Source organism: Rattus rattus, chromosome 10 (assembly GCF_011064425.1).
Source record: "Rattus rattus isolate New Zealand chromosome 10, Rrattus_CSIRO_v1, whole genome shotgun sequence".
Lineage (NCBI taxonomy): Eukaryota > Metazoa > Chordata > Mammalia > Rodentia > Muridae > Rattus > Rattus rattus.
The window spans coordinates 7,984,196-7,999,750 of NC_046163.1; the positions used below are offsets into that span (position 1 = coordinate 7,984,196).

Genomic DNA, 15,555 nt, shown 5'->3' on the forward strand with positions numbered 1-15,555 from the left:
TTAAATCGATTTACCTTTAAATTGATACAATTATAGGGAAAGAAAAACTCCTATATCTGGGTTAGGGATGTGGCTCAATTGGTAGGATGCTTGCCTAGCATGCACAAAGCCCCGGGTTCCATCCCCAGTACCGAATAAATTGGGCAAGGTGGTTCACAGCTCTAATCCCAGGGTCCAGGAGATGGAAGCAGGAGAGCCTAGAGTTCAAGGCCATTCCTGCCTATACAGTGAGTGTGAGACCAGCTTGGACTGCATGAGTCCCTGTCTCAATTGAAAGGAGGAGGAAGGAGAGGGGGAGGGGGAGGGGGGAGGAGGAGGAGGGGGAGGAGGAGAAGGAAGAAGCTAGTTTTGTTGTTTGAGATGTTTTCCTTCCTGGCTGAATCTATCTTCTGGTCTCAGTCTCCTGAGTACTTGAGATTACAGGTATGTGCTACTTTGCCCAACTGTTAAATGATATTTTAACTTCTTGGGGACTTCACACCTCCATCATGTGCCCAATAGAACTTCCAAGTAATGAGAGAGAGAGAGAGAGAGAGAGAGAGAGAGAGAGAGAGAGAGAGAGAGAGAGAGAGAGAGAGAGAGAGATCTATTTTCTTAGAAGAGTAGTTTAGAGTCAAATTATGGTATGAAGAGATAGTTCAGCTGGTAATATAAGCCAGACCTGGGTTTGACCTGAGAACTTATGTAAAAAAGCTGGACACCATGACACACATTTGGAATCCCAGTAGCTACCCTGAAGCAGCTTTTGCCATGGGCTTCACCATATCACTGTTACCAAAAGTTACACCATAGATTAACCCAAAGCATTTCCCCCATGGATTCCTGGGCCAAGACCCTATTGTTTGTAACATCAGAGAGTGAGTTCTGATTTTCCAGAAACAACTTAACTCTGTTCCTATGAATCTGTTGTTTTTCCACCGCAGACGGTCTGTTTTAAAAATGCATGTATGAAGCACAGGCCCTTAATCCAAGCATTCAGGAGGCAGAGGCATATGGATCTCTGAGTTTGAGGCCAGCCTGGTCTACAGAGTGAGTTCCAGGATAGCCAGAGCTACATAGAAACCCTGCCTCAAAACAACAACAACAACAACAATGCATGTATGTTTCTGTGGGTGCACATGTGTGTGGAGGTGCATGTGTAGATGGAGATGAGAGGAATCCTTAGCTGGTGCCCTGTAGGCACCATCCATCTTGATTTTTGAGACAGAATTTCTGCTAAGTGATGAGTCCTAGGAATCCACTTGTCTCTGCCTCCCCAGTTCAAGGAGTGCAGGATTACTTTTTAATATGAATTATAAAGATGTAATTCAGGCCTTCCCACCTATAAAGCAAGTATTTCACTGACTCCCCTCCACCAATTACTGGAATTTTCTTTCTTGGAGGTTTCACAGAAAACTGGAAATAGTTCTACCCCAAGATCCAGCTATACACTCCTGGGCATATAACCAAAAGACGCTCCACCACCCCACAAAGACACTTGCTCAATTATGTTATAGAAGCTTTACTTTTCACAACCAGAAACTGGAAACAACTTAGATGTCCCTCAGCTGAAGAATGGATAAAGAAAATGTGGTACATTTACACAGTGGAATATTACTCAGCTATTGAAAACAGAGATATCATGAATTTTGCAGCAAATGGATGGAACTTGAGAATTTCATCCTGAGTGAGGTAACCCAGACCCAGAAGGACATGCATGGTATACACTCATTTATGAGTGCATATTAGCCATAAATGCAGGTCCCATGTTACTCTCCACAGACCTAAAGAAGCTAAAGAAGAGGGAAGGACCAAGAGAGGATACTTGAATCTCACTCAGAAGGGTCACAGGAGGCAGATGGAGGGAGGGAACTGGATGGGAGAGAGGGTTTAGGGAGGGGAATGGGGAGGTTTGGGTTCAGGTGGGGAGAGAGACTGGAGAGATGGTCAGATGGCCATGAGAATGAGTGGAAATCTGCAACTGACATGGGTGAGGAGGTGGGGAGCATAAAGAGGACGAGACAGAGACCTGGGACAGGGGAAGTACCCAAGAATCAATGGGGGTGACCTTAGCTGAGACTCAGTGGGGATATGGAACCTGAAGAGACTACTTTATATAGCCAGGCAGGAAGCCCAGTGGAGCCATAGGGACAGCAACCCACCCACAAAACCTTCAGCCCCAAATTATCTTGTTTACAAGAAAGGCAGGCACAGGGCATGGAGTAGAGCCTGAGGGAATGGCCAAGCAATAACCAGCCCAACTCGAGACCCATCCCATGGGCAAGCACCAATCCCTGACAGCATGAATGATACTCTGTTATGCTTGCAGACAGGTGTCTAGCATAACTGTCCTCTGAGAGGCTCCACCTGGCAGCTGACTCAGAAGGATGCAGACACCACAGCCAAACAATGTCAGAGCTTGGGGACTCTTACGGAAGAGTTGGGGAAAGGATTGAGGGACCTGAAGGAGATAGGGATTTCACAGAAAGACTAATGGAGTCAACTAACCTGGACTCTTGGGGCCCTCAGAGACTGAACCACCAACCAAAGAGTAAACAAAGGCTGGACCTAGGGCTCCCTACATATATGTAGCAGATGTGCTGCTTGGTCTTCATGTGGGTCTTGAACAATGGCTATGCCAAAAGTTGTTGCTGTCTGTGGGATACGTTCTTCTAGCTGGGCTGCCTTGTCTGGCCTCAGTAGGAGAGGATGTACCTAACCCCACAGAGACTTGATGTGCCAGGGTTGGGGGATACCTACCCTCTCAGAGAGAGGTGGAAGGATTGTAAGAGGGGGCAACTGGGAGGAGGGGTGGTGAGCAGGAAGTAAAGCGAATTGAAAAAATAAAAGAATCCTGATCCTACTCCTGATTGAAATCACCACCAGCGTGCAGCAAAGGATCTGTCAAAAATGACTTCTTTAAAACGATTAGTTAATCATCATCCCAGATATGTTGACTCTGCTGTTTTCTTCCTTCATTGCACAAGGGAGTGGAGGTTGTGGGGGGTGTGTCTATTAATATTTAAGAAGAAAAACCAGGTTCGGAAGGAGATATTAGTTCTTCCAAAAGCACTTAAGATTCTCAAACAAAATAGCGGTGGCTTATTCTTTTCATTATCCTGTTGGAAAGTTTGAAGAAACTAAGAAAGGATCAGAGACAGGTTTTTAAAAATATTTTCCCTACTAAGAAACAATATGAAAAAAATGAAGGCATTTTGCTGTAGCCAAGGCTACTTTAATACCCACTGTAGGGGGCAGAGGATGTGGTTTGGTGCTTGCTCAGCGTTTGCTAAGACCGGGGTTCTATCACTGGCATTGCACCAACCAGGCATGGTGGTATACATCGATGGTTCCAGAACTGTGGAGGTAGGAGAGTCAGAAGTTATCCTCAGCTACATAGCAAGTTCAAGGCCAGTCTAGGATAGATGAAATGCTGTCTCAAAAAAAACAACACACACACACACACACACACACACATGCACGCAAATGCACATGCACATTATTTCTAGTCTATTATTGTAGACTAGAAATAATGGAATACAGAGAAAGACCCCAGCATCACATAAATATATCTGTCTTTCACTCCCATCTTTTAGGGAATCATGGTCACTGGAGTTTAATTACTCCAACACTGGCTAACTGTCATCACTCCCAGGGAAACTTCTACTATGTTAAAGATCCGATTGCTTGACCTGTGGGTTGTGGTCCCACAATGGAGCTCCCTCTGTGGGTTTATATGAATGAGAGAAGTTGGGGAGGATCTTGATGTCTGGGGGGAACCTACAAAGCTCTAGGCTCATTTCTGAATATCAAGTACGTCACCTGTCAAGCTTGGTTAATAATGTAGATATTAACTGCATATGTTGTGTCATTTTTTTACTCATCTGTCTATCTCTTTGTGTTTGCGTGTGCTCATGCGTGAGTAGTATACATGTGTGTTCAGTGTTTGTGTGTGCTCATGTGTGAGTATACATGCATGTTTACTGTTTGTGTGTGCTCATGTGTGAGTATACATGTGTGTTTACTGTTAGTGTGTGCTCATGTGTGAGTATACATGCGTGTTTACTGTTTGTGTGTGCTCATGTGTGAGTATACATGTGTGTTTACTGTTTGTGTGTGCTCATGTGTGAGTATACATGTGTGTTTACTGTTTGTGTGCACTCATGCGTGAGTATACATGTGTGCTTACTGTTAGTGTGTGCTCATGTGTGAGTATACATGTGTGTTTACTGTTTGTGTGCACTCATGCGTGAGTAGTATACATGTGTGTTCAGTGTTTATGCGTGCTCATGTGTGAGTATACATGTGAGAATGGACAGGTGCAGATGTAGAGTATTTATTTCTCCTCAGGTTCCATTCACTTTGTTTTTTGAGGCAGGGTCTCCTATCAGTCTGGGATTCATCAAATAGACTAAGGGACTGGTTAAGAAGCCCCAGGGATCAGTCTCTACCTTCCTGGTGATGGATCCCGAGTACGTCCCCACACCTGGTTTTTACATAGGCTCTGGATTGAACACAGGCCCTTGACTGAGGCACCTCCTCAGCTTTACTTTGGTTTTAATCTCCCGAGGTACAAAGGACTCCAGAGAACTATTACCATTGCTCTTATTCTTACGAAGTGTCCTCTGCTTACAGCATGTGAGACTCCAAGGTCAGAAGCCTGCTTACTGAACGAACCACTCTTCCAATGCAGTTGGTGCGAGGAGGGGGAGATGGTATAAAAGAGCCACCAAGAGGTGTGCTCAGGAAGTTTCCAGGATGCACATCTCTGTATCTCCGAATCTCCTGTCTTTCAGTTTTCCCAGCTGGTTTAAATAATGACTTTAGGGTCCAGCAGGTGGGGCGATTGGAAACTGTCAGCTATTGGTGCCCAGTTCTTGGCTTCAGCTTGGAGAAAGTCTTGTGGGGTTGGAAACAAGGGAAGGGAGGTGAGATGTGACAGCCTACTGTGGAAAGCTTTCTCTTCTCTGCAAAAAGAAAGCTTTATTCTAGGCTCCTCTGCGGGTTCAAGGTGGGGAGAGGGAGGGCCTTCATTTTAGGGCTGAGCTGGGAACAGCCTTCTGTGCTTAGAATGGGGAATCTTATTGGGACCTAGCGGGAAGATGAACTTTCCTTCCAAGGATGCCAGGAGGGTGTTCCCCCAGAGACAGTGGGCATCTGCTTACTCTTGTGAGGGAGTGCAGAGGTTGGCTTTAAGTCCCACAGTAAGAATGAGGCAGGAGTTGGGATTGTCATGCACACCTGTAATGTGGCACTCAGGAAAGCTGGGGCAGGAGAATCAAAGTTGGGGGTCAACCTGGGTTATGTAATGAGACCCTATCTCATGGTAGTATGCAGGGGGCATGGTGGAGAGAGAAGGGGGTTGGCAGGGAGAGAGGGGGGGGAGGCAAAGATTGGATTCAATATCGGATTCTTTGTGCAGTTGCCTGTATGTGACTGGAACTGAAAATCACTCTCCGATTTATTATGTCTTAGTCCCATTGGGCTACTCTGACACAATTCTGGAGGCTTATAAACACAGACTTTTATTTCCTGTAGTTTCAGGAAGCTGGGACATCCGAAGGAGCTAGCTGATGTGGTAAGAGGCTGTCCTGGTTCCTGCAGAGCCTTACAACAAGAAAAACTCCAGAGTTCCCTTTGGCCTGTTTTATAAAACAGCCCAGTTCCTCTTGCTCTAATTGCTTCCACCTGTGAGTATTCCTGGGTTTCAATATGAATTTTGAGAGGACATAGCATTTAGACCACAGAACTTTCTAAGCCCTTTCAAGATTCCCATCTGGGCAGAGAGCTAGAGACCGTGGAGCGTGGAACCCTCTTGGTATGACATTCTCTAGGTGGGTGTCATGCTGGCCACCCTCTCAAGGAAAGAAAAGGTAAGGAGGATCATCTCGAAGCCACCCTTAAACTGTGGGTCGTGATCTCATGTGGTGGTGATTTACTGGGTGTTGTAAAAGATTTGGAAACAGCAGAACATTAATTCAGCGTCAGATATGTAACGAATCCAAGTGGTTCTGGCAGGCAGTGCCCATGTCGCATTGCGCAACTTCTCCGAAGCCTTGGTTCTGAACACACAACCTGTGCACTTTGCACTGTGCAGGCTGTCACACCGTGCAACGCCAAGGAACACCTCCCGAAACATCTCTGCTGGGAACCAAGACTATTGTATGTAATACATTACAGTGACTACTGTATATATAGTTTCTGGCTCTTAGAGAAACTTAATGGATTCATTATGGAAAACAAAGGCTTCCAGAATTTTCCAGCCATCACTCCTCAGCCTGTAAGTATGCTATTAGTACATTTTTAGATTGTACTGCATTAGAATGTTTGCTGTAGTATTGCTAACCCATGACTGGGAATATAGCTCAGTCTGTAGTCTGCTAGTCTTGCATGTACAAAGTCCCGAGTTTGATCCCAGCACCATATAAACTGGCATGGTGGCTTATGTCTCAAATCCCAGCACTCAAGAGGCAACAGCAGGAGGGTCGAGAGTTCAAGGTCATTCTTGGTGACTTAGAGAGCCCAGCCTGGGCTATATGAGACCCCTGTCTTTGAAAAATGAACAAAAACAAACAAACAAACAAACAAACAAACAAACAGAATTGAATTGCGTTTGATTTGCCGGCTTGAATTTCATAAAACAGCCCAAAGAATTTTGCCTTGGGATTAAGACAGAATTCTCAATTCTTTGTGGAATGGCCCTAAAAGTACTTCTTCTTTTTTTTTTTTTTTTTTTTTTTGGAGCTGGGAACCGAACCCAGGGCCTTGTGCTTCCTAGGCAAGCGCTCTACCACTGAGCTAAATCCCCCCTAAAGTACTTCTGTTATTCTCTACTACATATTTATGTGCAATAGTTTTCTCAGCACTAATAGTTATGTAAACAAAATAGCCGTCAATTCTGAAAAGCGTTGACGATGTCCTGCAGTGTCAAATGTTCAACCAAGATTTAATTCTTTATGTAAACACAAACATTAGTATGAAAATTGGCTTTTTATCCTTAATATATATTAAAGAATTGTCTTAAATGTTCAATTTATATATCTTGGGAGGCATAAAAATGTCTTAGTAGGAAGGAGTCCTGACTGGGAAACACTTGAGAAGCTTCAGGACAGAGGCCACCATGGGAGTCCTGGACACTTTGGGGTGAGTATTGGTTTGTTTGCTCTAAGAGGTTCAAACAAAATGAAAACCTGTAACTCTGGAGTTTAATACTCCTTGCTTCCACTAGATCTGGGAGCTGTCCTAAATGTGTGTGTGTGTGTGTGTGTGTGTGTGTGTGTGTGTGTGTGTGTGTGTGTGTGTGTGTGTGTGTGTGTGTGTGTGTGTGTGTGTGTGTGTGTGTGTGTGTGTGTGTGTGTGTGTGTGTGTGTGTGTGTGTTTTCCCAAAGCTGTCAGGTTAGGGAATACGATGTATTTCATACCTAATCTATTCATTGTAATGTTCATTGGATGGCTCCTCATAAGCTGTTGGAAATGGCGTTGTAAGAAGGTCACTGCCTATGGTTTCCACAGAAGTCAGGCTGGGACATGCCTCTCATAAAATCATTAACATCTTGAGGTGTTGCTTACACTTTTATAAGGTGTGACTAGGACAAGAAGTTCCCAAGCAGACAGGCCCCCACTTTGGGCTATGAGGGATCTCTTTTTCCACTGGCCATGATGGGACAGGCTTTCTGAGGCAGCTCAGTTCTATTCTCACAGTTTAATCTGTTACTTCTACCTCCCAGCTCACTTACCGATGGACAAAGAAGTGCCTGAGATCAAAAGCCTTTTTTTTTTTTTTCCTTTGAGTCAGGGTCTCACATACTTCTTAAACACTAGTTTCATGGAGGATGACCTTGAACATCTGATCCTCCTGCCTCCACTTCCTGAAAGCTGGGACAGCAGGCATGGGCTGTTTATGCAGTGCTGGAGGAAACTGAACCAAGGGCCTGGTGCAGGCAGGCAAGTGCCCATCACCTGAGGTACGCCCTGAGCCTGAGGTTAGCATTTTTATACAAGGTTAACAGTGAGAAGAAAATTTGCTTGCACCAGGAACCACTTTTTCAAAAGCGTTTGAGTTCATTCATTTTTTTCCCCCACCTTAAATTAAGTAAATTACTAGTGAGAGCAGTCCAGAATACGACAGGCTGTGTAAAACCAGATATCATAACGTCTAGGTAGTTACAAGTTTTTTCCATGTTCCCCACTTCTTTTTTCAGCACCCCTCCCTCCCTCTTTCTCTTTCTCATTCCCTCCTTCCTTCCCTCCCTGCCCCCTTCTCTTCCTTTCCGGTCTGGAATGTACTATGTAATTGTACATTCTTTAACCTACTGACACCAACTTTCAAAGTTTTTAAGGGAGTGTACTGAAGAGATAACTGAGAGTGTGAACTGCTCTTCCAGAAGACCCGGGTTCCCAGCATCCTGTAACTTCAGCTCAAGGACATCTGACGTCCGTGACACAGTATGCTTGGCTTACAACTCTCTCTCTCTCTCTCTCTCTCTCTCTCTCTCTCTCTCTCTCTCTCCCTCCCCCTCTCTCTCTCTCTCCCCCCCTCCCTCCCTCTCCCTCTCTCTCTCTCTCTCTCTCTCTCTCTCTCTCTCTCCTCTCCCTCTCTCTCTCCCTCTCTCTCTCTCTCTCTCTCTCTCTCTCTCACACACACACACACACACACACACACACACACACACACACACACACACTTAGAAGTAAGTCTTTAAGGGAAGTTTCCATCCTTAGGGAAACACAGAACATACTTTTCACCCCCTCTCTGTGCTTCAGATGGAATCCAGGGCTTCCAACATACCAGGCAAACACTATCATGAGCCAAGCCCACAGGTCCGCCCTGCCTCGTTTTCTTTTTACAGAGAGCACTCTTATAGACGCCCATTGTACATATATTTCACGTCACCAACTCCAGGGATTGCTAAGATACCTGCTTCCCAGGTCTTCCTAAGAAGGGTTCACAGCTTAAAGATCAGACAGGAAAGGTTTCAGACAGAGTCCTGAAATATACTGGAAAGACATTTCACAAAGCTATCTCCTGGTGCTTCTAGAACCTATTTTAAAACCTTCTGGAAAGCGACCACGTTCTATTTCTTTTAATGGCCTTTCAGTTGCAGCCATGACTTTCAATCCAGTACTTGGCAGGTGCCCTTCCAGCAGCTGAGCACACCGTTTAAAAGTCATCAGAGCTGCTTGACTTAAATCGTCCAGGAATTTGACAGGATGTGTCATGTGATGGGATGAGAAGAGCCTCTAGAAAGCCCTGATTTCTTTGACCCATTGTTCCATTGAAATGAACGTAAAAGCCACCTTTAAATAGTAGGAAATTAGAGCTACCTAGTAACTTAAGAATCACTCCCCCAAGAGCAAAGAAGAACGACTCCATCCCATTCCATCTCCAAAGAAGTGAGAGATCTACGAGCAGAGGTGTTGGGACACCCTGGAAAAGATCCAGAAAGAATCCGGAACATTAGTCACCGTTACCTTTTCTAGATCAGGCCATTCCTTTGGTAGAATGTGAGTGTGGATGTCAATTTTCATCTCCACAGGACCAGAGGAGACACGTGTATATACAAAAAGGAAAATTCTGATATCGAGAGATCGTCATGAAAATCAGAGTTCATTGACTTCTCTGTCCCTTTATTTCTATCTTCAGGTACCAGTCAGGGGGCCTGGCCAGCCCAGTTGGTTCATGCCAACTGCCCTATTAAAGTTCAAGATTCTGTTTGTGCACTTGGTTTGGGGCCAACATTCTTTGGTAACTAGGACTCAGCACAAAATTAAAAAAAAAAAATCTCAACGAGAAAACAGGAATGTACTCGGCTTCAGAGGTCAAAAGTACAGCACGCTGCCTAGATTCAGTGGTAGCTCACAACTTGGCTGATTTGGAGATGGGGATGGAGCTCAGCTGGCAGAAGGCTTGCCTAACACGAATGAAGTCCTGGGCTCCACTTGCAGCACCACTTCCACCAGACATGGTGGTGTGCTCTTACGATTACGGTGCCTTGGAAACGGCCAAGGACAGATCAGAAGTTCAAGGTCACCTTTGGCTTCCTAGCAAGTTCAAGGCTGGTCTGTACAGGAGACCCTGCCTGCCTCCAGCGAAAAGTTGACTAATTTTGTGTTTTGATATTTAAAATTTATTAAGATGCATTCTATTTAAAAAAAAAACAACCAGCATATATTCAGACATAAAATAATTCATCAGAGTTTTAAAGAAAAATGATTTATCCCCAATTCATCTCTTCTTATATTTGGTTTTATTACCCAAAGATAACTCACTTTACTTTGGGTTTTGTTTTTATTCAGTTAGCTATCTCCAGGTCTTTAGCATTTTCTTTTATGAGACAGGCTTTCTCCGTGTAAAAGCTCTGGCTGTTCTGGAACTCACTTTGTAGACCAGGCTGGCCTTGAACTCACGGAGATCCATTCGCCTTTGCTCTAAAGTGCTCACCATGCAGGGTTAAATCATATTTAAAAATTGGCTTGCTCGTGAAAATTTAACATGTTGAAAACATGGTAGGGGAAGTTTCTTTTTCTTTGTCTTTTTATATTATTTTAAATGTAGAAGTGTTCTTGTCTACATGTATGTCTATGCACTACATGCATGTCTGCTGCCCCCAGAGATCAGAAAGGGGCATTGAAACTGGAATTATGGATGGTTATGGGGCGGTGGACCCCCTGGAACTAGAGTTACAGATGCTTGTGAATGCTGGGAATTGAACCCGGGTCCTCTGGAAGAGCAGCTAGTGTTTTTTTTTTTTTTTTTTGCAGCTAGTGTTCTTGCTTGCTGAGGCATCTCTCCTGACCTGGGAAGTTTCATCTTCATTGGTTGTCATCTGTTTTCTCTTTGAGCTACATTTTGTTCTTTGCCTTTGGTTTCTTTATTCACCAACCACGTATCTTTTCATTTATTCATACACACGTGTATGTGGCAAGCACTTACTAAGAGCTGTGTTGAAAATGTTGGGAGACGTTTTGTAGAAGGTGTTCACCACTCAGATTATGATTTGTCCACACCGACTTTCTGTTTCATTCATTCATTCATTCATTCATTCATTCATTCATTCATCTGTCGATTCATTCACTCACTTATGCATGTTAAAAAACATGTATGGAAAGTTACTATGTGCTGAGGATATAACATTGATTGAGATAAGATGATGGACTTCCTATAATAGTAGGTCACACTGTATACAGGCTGTGCATTAGGGACAGGACATAGCCACCATTCCAGATGAGGGTAGGTGGTATGGTTCAGGAGGGTGTCCATTGGAGCATAACATGGGACTTATGGTCATGCCACCAAGAGGAGCCCGGAATGAACCAGCCCTTCCTGCTTTATTCCATATTTACTTTTTCTCATCCTGGAAAGGAAAAGGTTCGAGGTACCCTAGAGGCTCTGACAAAATCTTGCATCTGCTTTAGGGATGTTCCTTCTGTTCTACTTCTTCAATACAGAAACAGTAGTCAAAAAAGCCTTCTGGCTATGATTCACCTAGATTCTGGATAAATTATAAAAGAACATACTAGCCATTGATGTTCAGCCTGAGAGGAAATGAGGGATAATTTCAATTCTCTTACCTTTTCTTCTTTCTGTAGATGAATCTTCATATTGCTTGGGCTGTCCTCAAAGTCTTAGGATTACCTTGAATTCTTGATTCCTCTGCTGTCATGCCTTGTGCTGACATTGCAGGTATATACCACCACACCCGTGTTGGGCGATGGTCTGATGCTATGATGTATTCAAATGCTAAATACCGGCACCCAAGATCTGGTGGCCCCCACTAGCAGATCCTCACATACAGTAAGTGATGCTATGTAAACTTTGCTCCCCAATTTATAACTATTGTTTAGTAAAGGTGGTTACAGCCAGTAACTGGGGAGAATAGAGGTTGGTGGAGTTTCAGTTACCGGGTCACAGGTAGGGATCATGAGAAGGAGGGTGAAGGGGAGTGGAGGAGGAAGAAGAGGAGAGAACAGGAGAATGCCCCCAGGACAGACTGCTGGAGCAGTAACCTGGGTGAGACTTGAACAGCACGTGTTTGTGGAGTGCAGCTGGGGATTAACACTCTAGCATATAGAAAGATAGATTAGGGGTGGTTCTCCCAGTAAGTGTACAAGAGCTGATAAATCCATAGGACTCTGCCTCAGTTATTAGTGGGGGCAGCCTGGGTCGTATTAATAATTAATAGAGATTATTAAAATCCATTTCAAAAGAATTATTTATTTTATGTATGAGTACACTGTAGCTGTCTTCAGACACACAAGAAGAGGGCACTGAATCCCATTGCAGATGGATGAGAACCACCATGTGGTTGCTGGGAATTGAACTCAGGACCTCTGGAAGAGCAGTCAGGGCTCTTAACTGCTGAGACATTTCTTCAGTCCCTAAAATCCATTTATACACACAACCTTTCCTTCCTTCTTCCTTCCTCCCTTCCTCCCTTCCTCCCTTCCTCCCTTCCTCCCTTCCTCCCTTCCTTCTTTCCTCCCTCCCTCCTTCCCTCCCTCTCCTCTCTTCTCTTCTTTCTTTCTTTCTTTCTTTTCTTTCTTTCTTTCTTTCTGTCTGTCTGTCTGTCTGTCTGTCTTTCTCTCTCTCTCTCTTTCTTTCTTTCTTTCTTTCTTTCTTTCTTTCTTTCTTTCTTTCTTTCTTTCTTTCTCGGGTCTGGTGTATCCCGGTTGTCCTCGAATGCTGGAGTATGACCTTGAACTCCTGGTCCCCCTCTTTCCTCTTTCTGAGGGTTGGGATCAATAGCCAGCAGTACCAAGCCCAGCTTATATGGTTTGGATGAAATTCATAGCCTCTGCACACACCCTAGCCTCTCCCTCCCTCCTCCATTCGTGTTATTCTGATCCTGTTCTCGTTATTCTGACCCCATTGCCTCTCACCACCATGTTTCCTTTTGTCCATTTTCACATTCAGTCCCTTGTCTCTCCTCACGATTCTTTAATTGCTACTAATGGTCACTGGCTCCAGTCTTTGCTCCCTGTGGTTTGTCCTCCAAGATTGTCTGTACCCATCATGCTGTCCCATGATTACATGCCTTTTAACATGACACTGTTCATGGTTTCTCACTGCTAGGTCCATTCGAAACTCAGAGCCACTAGTGTTCACTGAAACCTACGAGCAACACAGCACCGCCAGTAAGTCTCCACCCCTCTTGTCCTATATGCTACCTACTGTGCCCTCTGCCCCAACCACAGGCCACACTTTTGGGCCTCCTTGAATGCAATTCTAGCTCCCTTCCCTCTCTATTTCTTGCTTCCTTGGGTCTTATGTCTGCAACAAAGGTCTTTCTTTGTAGTCTTTTTAACTCCAACCTTGATTTGCTATTTAACTTAAAACATTTTCTCTTCTGATCATTCCCTCACTGATGCATGCATTTAACAAACTTGTGTGGAGACCTACTGTGTGCTGAGAATATAAGGTTGATGGAGATAAGATGGTGGACTTCTACAATAATAGATAAAGCGCCGTATACAATGTACTGATCGCTCCTATATCCCGGTGATAAAATGGATCACTCATACACCAGCCCCACCCTGCCCACCCTAGACTCAGTTGGGGGAAATGAATAGAAAGGACCCTGACAGAAGTGGGAGTAAGTTGGAGTTTATCTTCAAAGATATTTGAACTCCTTTCCACTGCTTCCGTCCATCCCTGAGTCCACGGGATTAGGCATCCAGAGACTTTTTGACCTCTTTCTCCTTAGCAATGGTAGACAAGTTGTTTCTAGTCAGAGACTGGGCCCTGATAGCCCCCTAACAAGCTGGGCTCAGCCCAGTTAAAGAGACAAGAAATCATAGAAAGCAGAGAGAAGCTTTACTCAGTGTGGTCACAACGTGAAGAGGAACAGAGAGGTTCTCTGGACTTTGAGTCCATGTTCCGGCTTGGAGCAGGGGCTTAGGTTTAAGTAGAGGGTAACATGATGCATAATAAAGGAACCCTGGTCTACTGAGGTGTGGTCTCACTTATTACTAACACATCTTTATTTGGGCTCCAGTCCCCTTTGCAAAAGCAGTCTGACAAGTTGGCCAGTTCAGTCTCTGGAAGGCACTAGGCGTCCATCTTTTCTTTCTCCTAAGTGTGAGATTCTTGTGGAACCTCCAACCTCTTGGACCTCGTGGGTTGGCCCTGTTTCAATATTCTGCTAACTAAAGGAAGGATATCTCTTAGGGCAGTGGTTCTCAACTTGTGGGTCATGACCCCCTCGGTGGGGGTTGAATGACTTTCCTAGGAGGCACGTATCAGATATCCTGCATATCAAATATTTACATTACAAATCATAACATTAGCAAAATTACATCTGTGAAGTAGCAATGGAAATAATTTAATGGTTGGGAGTCACCACGACACAAGGAACTGTATTAAAGGGTCACAGCGTTTGGAAGACTGAGATCCACTGCTCTAGAGTGTCTTCATTTCTCCTAGGATGGCTACAATGCTAGCTGCTCGGAGATGGCCTGATTTAGTCATCTGTTCTTAAATTTGCCTACATTCAGAGGGTGCTGAACTGATAACTTTTTGAGTCAACACCACAGGAACAGGGGCCACACTTACCTTGTGCGTTGATTTTATTTGCTGCTCTGCCAAGGTCATGACACTCAGGACTCACACCAGACACTCCTCTGCCCTTTTCTGCTGAAGTAGCTTAAAACTGTAGGGACATTTAAATCAGGGGAGTTTCAATAAAGCAATTTCCTATTCACAATGGGAACGAGGCTCACCCAGTGAGCTAAAGATTTTGTTTAAAGAAAACAAAAAACAAAAAAAACAGTAGACTGATTGCTTTCTCCTCCCACCCCCCCCCCCCACCCCTCGCCTATCTGTCTATCCTGTCCCCTAATGATGGGATTGTGTTCCAAAAAATGTGTTAGGAACTTGTTGTTGTGCAAACTTCATTTGCATGTACTTACACAAACCTAAATGGTATAAGGCAAGCAAAAGACTTGGTGATACTAGGTAGCATATGAAACTGCTATCACTATAGATAGCATCCTCTGTGTTTGTGTGTGTGTGTGTGTGTGTGTGTGTGTGTGTGTGTGTGTGTGTGTATCACACACTTTTAATTGGAAACTTGACACAACCTGCAAAGGAGAGTCTCATTGTCTAGGTTAGGTTGACCTTTGGGCATGACCTAGGGCATTTTCTTGCTTGCTAGTTGATGTGGAAATGTCTAGTCCACTGCAGGCGGTACCACTCCCTGTGTTGGGATCCTGGACTGTGTAAGAGTAGAGAAGTGAGATGACTTGTAAGAATACAAGCATTCACTTCTCTGTGCTCTTGTCTGTGGATGTGACAACTGTTCTGAGTTCTCCCACCTTGACCTCCCTGCTATGATGAACTATAGCCCGGAACTGGAATCGTTGGCTAAAATAAAACTTTTTTCCTCTAAGGTTTTTGCTTTTGCTTTTTTTTGGGGGGGGGCATGGGGGAGATTCTCGTTATGTAGTCCTAGCTGGCCTGGAGCTCACCGTAGATCAGGCTGGTCTTGAATGCACAGATTTCACCTGCCTCTGCCTCACATGTGCTGGGATTGAAGGTGTGTGCCACTATGCCTCCTACATTGCTGTTGGGGTCCGGCC

At 44.5% G+C, this 15,555-nt stretch overlaps 1 protein-coding gene across 1 annotated transcript in view; it reads right to left on the reverse strand.

Annotated features, from left to right (window-relative positions):
* The window catches only part of Acmsd (aminocarboxymuconate semialdehyde decarboxylase), a 48,039-nt gene extending 38,532 nt beyond the window's left edge, over positions 1-9,507 (reverse strand). The window contains exon 1 of the mRNA XM_032915604.1: positions 9,451-9,507. Coding sequence (XP_032771495.1) covers positions 9,451-9,507 — 57 coding nt within the window. The remainder of the gene's footprint in view (positions 1-9,450) is intronic.
* Between the last annotated feature and the right edge of the window lie 6,048 nt (positions 9,508-15,555).